Genomic DNA, 5,849 nt, shown 5'->3' with positions numbered 1-5,849 from the left:
AGCAAAACATACTAACTGTTCTGCCTTTGGCTGCACAGACGAGCACAGAACACTGTTTAGAGTCCCAGCCTCAGAGGAGACAAGAGAGCAGTGGATTTATTGATTTATTTACTGTATATTGCTGCTGCCACACAGATCTAAAATAAACATGTGATTTATTTCTCAGCTGTTTACCTTCACAGACATAACCAACTGTTTGTAACTCGTGTGTTTTTAAGTAAACTTGTGTGTGAATGAGAACTTAGTTTAGTACTTGCATGCTGTGACCGCTGCTTTCTGTCCGTGTGCTTCGGATGTGTGCTCTCAGAAAACCGTATATCAGAAGTTTAAACTTTTAAGGTTTAAAACGCATGATTTCAGCGCGATAAACAGAACCAAAACAGATGTTTTTTAGCAGGAACTGGCGCAGCTCTATTCTGGAAAAGGGGGCGGGGAGCAGCAGCTAATTTGCATTTAAAGAGACAGGCCCGAAAAACAGCTGTTTCTGCTTCCACTCAAAATAGGCATTTTCAAAATGATATAATAAATGATCTGTGGAGTATTTTGAGCTGAAACTTCACAGACACATTCTGGGAACACCAGAGACTTATATTACATATTGTAAAAAGGGGCATAATATGTCTCCTTTAATGTTTTATATACCATAAAACTTACTGTGAATATGCCTTTACTTTTCTCCTAGGGATATCAGTTTGAAGAAGACAACCCCTACCTGTCCCATGATGATCCGTTTGCTGAGGGTGTGAAGAGGATGGAGGCGGGGGACATTCCTGGAGCTGTCCGTCTCTTTGAGAGCGCGGTTCAGAGAGAGCCAGAAAACCAGCTGGTCAGAGCTTCATACGTATAATCCCGACATCCAAAAATTGATGATACATTTTGTCTCAAGGGATTCTAACGGTGTTCTTCTTTCTTGTTTGTCTCTGTGAAATGCTGACTGTGTGTGATGACGCTGCAGGCTTGGCAATATCTGGGCACCTGCCAGGCAGAGAACGAGCAAGAGTTTGCAGCTATCAGTGCCCTCCGCAGGTGAGAAGTATAACCGCAACCTTACTGTGCACAGCAATTACATTCTCTATGAAAAATCTGATTTAGTAAAATACCGCTTCCACCTTTTTTAAATTCAAGTCTCAATTGTTTTTAGATGTATTGAGCTGAAAAAGGACAATCTGACGGCTCTCATGGCTTTAGCTGTTAGCTTCACCAATGAGTCACTGCACAGACAGGCCTGCGAGACGCTCCGTGATTGGTTGAGGCACAACCCTAAATACCGGCATATCCTCGAGCAGCATGAACGAGAGAAGGAGCGGGAGAGTGTGAGGGAGAGGGAGAAAGAGAAAGAGAGGGAGAGATTTGGATCCCTTCTGCCAGAGTAAGAGGTTTCCTCAATGCTGTGAAAAAACAAGTACACTGCATGATGAGTGACACTACATTTTGTTGGTTGCACTAGACACACCACACTGAAATCTCATTGACTGAAGTATGGCTTGGAGTCATTAAGTTTTTTTTTTTTAAAGACATTAAAACTTTTTTTCCAGCAAGGTTGCAATTAACTACATAAAATGATTGAAAATACATTTATGAAGTTACAGAAGATTCGTTTAAAATAATTGCTGTTCTTTTGAACTTTCCATTCATTGAAGAATCCAAAAAAAATGTATCACAGTTTTCACAAAAATATATTAAGCAGCACTACTGTTTTCAACATTGATAATAGTAAGAAATGTTTCTTGAACACCCAATCAACATATTAGAATGATTTCTGAAGGATCATGTGACACTAAAGACTGGAGTAATGATGCTGAAAATTAAGCTTTACCATCAAAGGATTACATTTTTGTTTATTCCTGAAAGTATTTATGTGGAACTTGAAAAATATTGGATATTATATGACAAACATTAGGGAGAATCATAAAAAAATGCAGTATGGAGAAGCATCATGGAAATTATGAAAATAGAAGGCAACATTTTTGCATTTAGTGTGGGTGAACAAATGGTTAGGACACAGTGTAAGTGTCACTGTAACATTGAGGGACCGTTTTCATGATTGTGCAACACTGTGAACTGATCAGACGTGGAAGCAGCCTGTTTTTAATGCCTCTTTTACATTAATGTGAGACATGCTTAAGTGACTGGACAGGGCGTTGTAACCAAGCAACAGATTTACATTTGTCACCAATCATAAGCGGGCAGTGCTCTAAAAATACACATTCTTACGCAAACACAGGTGTGGAGTTCAATCTGCAGACAGCATTGTGAGTAGCTGCATATGCTCTGTTTTAATCAGTTGAGAGTGCAGATATTAAAATACTTTGTATGACTTAGGAATGATTATGTACTGTCTTTCTTTAATTAAAATATATTTTTCAAAATAAATTCTACTCACCATTTCATTCAAAAACAACATGATTGTTGTTTTTTTTCTGTGGAGCACAAAAGAAGAATTTTTGAAGAATTTTCTTGCTGCTCTTCTCCAAGTACTTTAAGTGTATAAGGATGAGGTCCCTCAAGATCAATAACGACAAAAAAGTGTCCTAAAATTGTCCCTATCCCTTTTAAGTAATAGGCTAATCCATTCTTTCACTTGTTCTTCCTCCTAGGGCACTGTTCAATGAAGTGCAGACGTTGTTTTTGAGTGCAGCGGCCGCTGACCCCACACAGGTGGACCCTGAGCTGCAGTGTGGTCTGGGCGTCCTCTTCAACCTGAGCGGAGAGTATGACAAGGCTGTGGACTGCTTCTCTGCCGCCCTGTCTGTGATGCCACAGGTTGGTTCTTTCACACTTAAGACTGTTACACCAAGCAAGTTAAAACAAAAAAATATATAGTTTTAATAATCATTCTAATTCTATGAGAATAGAGAAGTCCACACCACAGCTATAACAATAATCCCTGAGGAACAATATCAGTGGAATCACTCTCAGTATGTTTTTTTTTTTCTAGTTGATGAAAAGAGAAAAACTTTGACAGCCAGAAAAACATTGACTTGAAAGAGCTTGAGCGACAGATGACAAAACTGTAACGCACTCTTATTGTCCGTTGGTGTGGATGTTAATATAGCTATCTTTATAGTTTTTCTTCTTGGTATGTCACACTAGCTATGTTTCCAGCCAAAGTTACAAATTAAAGTCCGCATGAAATCAAAATTGACTTTATTTACTTACTAGCGCACATTGCTAGTCTTGATGTGAACAATTAAACCGTGCAAGTTAATCCGCTGAAAAAAATAGTTTGTCTTGGTAATTTTTAATCAAAATCTGAGCATTTACTTCGCTCTGGAATTGCATTCCTTCTCTGATGACGTCAGTTTGACGGCTTGAGCAGAATATCCTTAAACACACCCCTCCAACCGTTAGATTGCTATGAGTGAGAGATGAGAGGAGGAGCACTAAAATAAAACCACACCCTCTACTCAATATTCCGTTTCAGCTGGAAATACATCACTACACTGAAATAAAGTTCGACAGCAACTTCCGGTTCATGCAGACTTTAAACAAATGTGCAAAATTGGAATGTCGCAAGAAACATTTGCGAATAAAGCACAGTTTCCATCTAATGAGTTGAAGAGAACAAAATCATCACTTCCTGATTAACTTGCGCTAAATATCATGAAGAAAATTTTAATTTGCTGCAGTAGGAGAAGGCACTGTTTGCTGTATAATATTTTTGTATACAATAAATTACGAGCTTCAGAGACAAAAAGCGGCCACGTTATCTTATTTTCGGAGCCTGCTGTTTAGGAACGCAGTTCTGGGAGTTAATTATAATAAAGCACTTTGACGAGACTTTGCTCAAACATTTTAGAATGACAAAATTTGCATTTTAGATGCTGTGCAATGAGATTGGTCCATTGGTTGGTCCAGTTTTATGCTGTCTCAATGCAAAGTCACGTCTTTTCTGATGCGCATTAAGGAATTTATTCGGTAAAAGTGTTTCCATCGTAGTTTATGCTCGTGTTTTCTTACAGGACAAGAAATTTATCCTACTTAGTTGAGCGCATAAGTTTTTTTTAATGCGCATTTTTAGAATTTAAGCGCATCTTGGCATTTCCATCTAGCGGTTTTTTTTTTTTTATGCGATATCCCAAAATGTGCATAAAAATAGGTGGATGGAAACATAGCTACTGTTATATTCTACATATTGTTCATCAGTATTTTAGTTCACATTCTTCCTTCTCTCAACCCTACATGAAGGATTATCTGCTGTGGAACAAGCTGGGAGCGACTCTTGCTAATGGGAACCGATCAGAGGAGGCAGTTGCTGCTTACAGACGCGCGCTGGAGTTACAGCCTGGATTTGTGCGTAGCCGATATAACCTGGGCATCAGCTGTGTCAATCTGGGTGCGCACAGGTTAGTAAAAGAAGGTTTAACCAGGGTACACATGCCAGAAAGAGCTAAAACGCTACAATAAATGCCATCCTTTTTTAAAATCTCTTTCAGGGAGGCAGTAGAGCACTTCCTAGAGGCCCTTTCTCTGCAGCGACAGGCCGCAGGTGATGGAGAGGGAGGTGCGGGTCGAGGACCAGGTGTAGCAGCCACTGTGATGTCAGACAACATCTGGTCCACATTACGCATGGCACTGAGCATGATGGGAGAAAGCTCCCTTTACTCAGCCGCCGACCGGCGAGATCTGGACACACTGCTGGCGCACTTCTGCCAGAGAGATGGAGAGACAGAATGAAGGATGGAGGAGACGAAGGGGCACAGGAAGATAGAATGCGAGTGTGGAGAAGCCTGTTTGGGAGAGAAAAGAGCTAGATTGGAGGTGTACATTTCAACAGAGGGCATGATTTTTGATGGTGCTAAAATGTGAGGAGATAAAAAAAGAGAACAAAACGAGTGTGAAACATCCATTTAGCTCCAGCACTATGTTAACGGACAGACGGATGAACTGATGACTGTCCTTAAGAAAAAGATGTTAAAACGTCCATGGTACAAACTTGCTACGGTTTTTGTAACAAGTTTACGCTTACAGAGAATCTGTTTTAATTTTGTTAATCTTGAAGATTACAGGTTTTTTTTTTTTTCCATCGTCCTTATCAAAATTACTCTAATATTTCTCAAATGGGGGCAAATAAGGTCCCTGCACTGTGAGCTCAAAGTACTTGCCTCTGTTTGACACAGAGACGAGGATGTGGAGAAATAACTGTGTTCTACATCACTAAAGATCCCATACAAAGTAACAAAGGTGATTTGCAAGCCTTTAAATTATATTGGCAACTTTATTTGTGAGTGACCGTAGGGTTGTAAAACTGAAAGAACTTATCAGATATTTGCTTTTGCTGTAAATTAATTTGCTTAATTGTAAATTCTACTTGCCATATTGTGTATTGTATCATAATTATTAATGTTTTGCATATAGCCAATAAAAATTGCTATTATGATCTATGTAATTCAAGCAATAAAGCTTTGACAAATGCTTGGTAACTAAACAAAAAATAGTTTTTTTTATTTACAAAAAATATATATATCTAAATATAAGTATTAAAATGACAAAAATAATACATACCTTTTTAATTTATTCAGCTTGCTGTTAAATCAAAATAGTAAAACTTTCAAATATGTACAACATGCTTTCTATAACTGGCGAATAGGAATTCCTTAACTAATTGGTTAACAAACGTATTTTTGGTAACAGAAGTGCGATTGTGTGCAGTGTGCTTTGACTTTATTTCAAAATATTAAACTTAAAGGGGTCATATGATGCGATTTAAATTTTTCCTTTCTCTTTGGAGTGTTACAAGCTCTTGGTGCATAAAGAAGATCTGTAAAGTTGCAAACACTAAAGTCTCAAAACCAAAGAGATATTCTTTATAAAAGTTCAGAGTTAACCACGCCTACCTAAAACGGCTC

General features: G+C 38.4%; 1 protein-coding gene across 3 annotated transcripts in view; it reads left to right on the top strand.

Annotated features, from left to right (window-relative positions):
• The window catches only part of LOC107724652 (peroxisomal targeting signal 1 receptor-like), a 17,420-nt gene extending 12,554 nt beyond the window's left edge, over positions 1 to 4,866 (top strand). For all 3 annotated transcript variants that reach the window (XM_016533667.1, XM_016533660.1, XM_016533676.1), the window contains 6 exons: positions 683 to 826; positions 956 to 1,026; positions 1,142 to 1,369; positions 2,598 to 2,763; positions 4,189 to 4,346; positions 4,437 to 4,866. In XM_016533667.1, the coding sequence (XP_016389153.1) occupies positions 683 to 826; positions 956 to 1,026; positions 1,142 to 1,369; positions 2,598 to 2,763; positions 4,189 to 4,346; positions 4,437 to 4,677 (1,008 nt within the window). In that variant the 3' untranslated portion in view covers positions 4,678 to 4,866. The remainder of the gene's footprint in view (positions 1 to 682; positions 827 to 955; positions 1,027 to 1,141; positions 1,370 to 2,597; positions 2,764 to 4,188; positions 4,347 to 4,436) is intronic.
• Positions 4,867 to 5,849: the final 983 nt, after the last annotated feature.

The sequence above is a fragment of the Sinocyclocheilus rhinocerous genome, unplaced genomic scaffold (assembly GCF_001515625.1).
Source record: "Sinocyclocheilus rhinocerous isolate Xijiao unplaced genomic scaffold, SAMN03320098_v1.1 scaffold883, whole genome shotgun sequence".
Lineage (NCBI taxonomy): Eukaryota > Metazoa > Chordata > Actinopteri > Cypriniformes > Cyprinidae > Sinocyclocheilus > Sinocyclocheilus rhinocerous.
The sequence above is the reverse complement of the archived record's forward strand: the minus strand, read 5'-3'. Positions and strand labels throughout refer to the sequence as shown.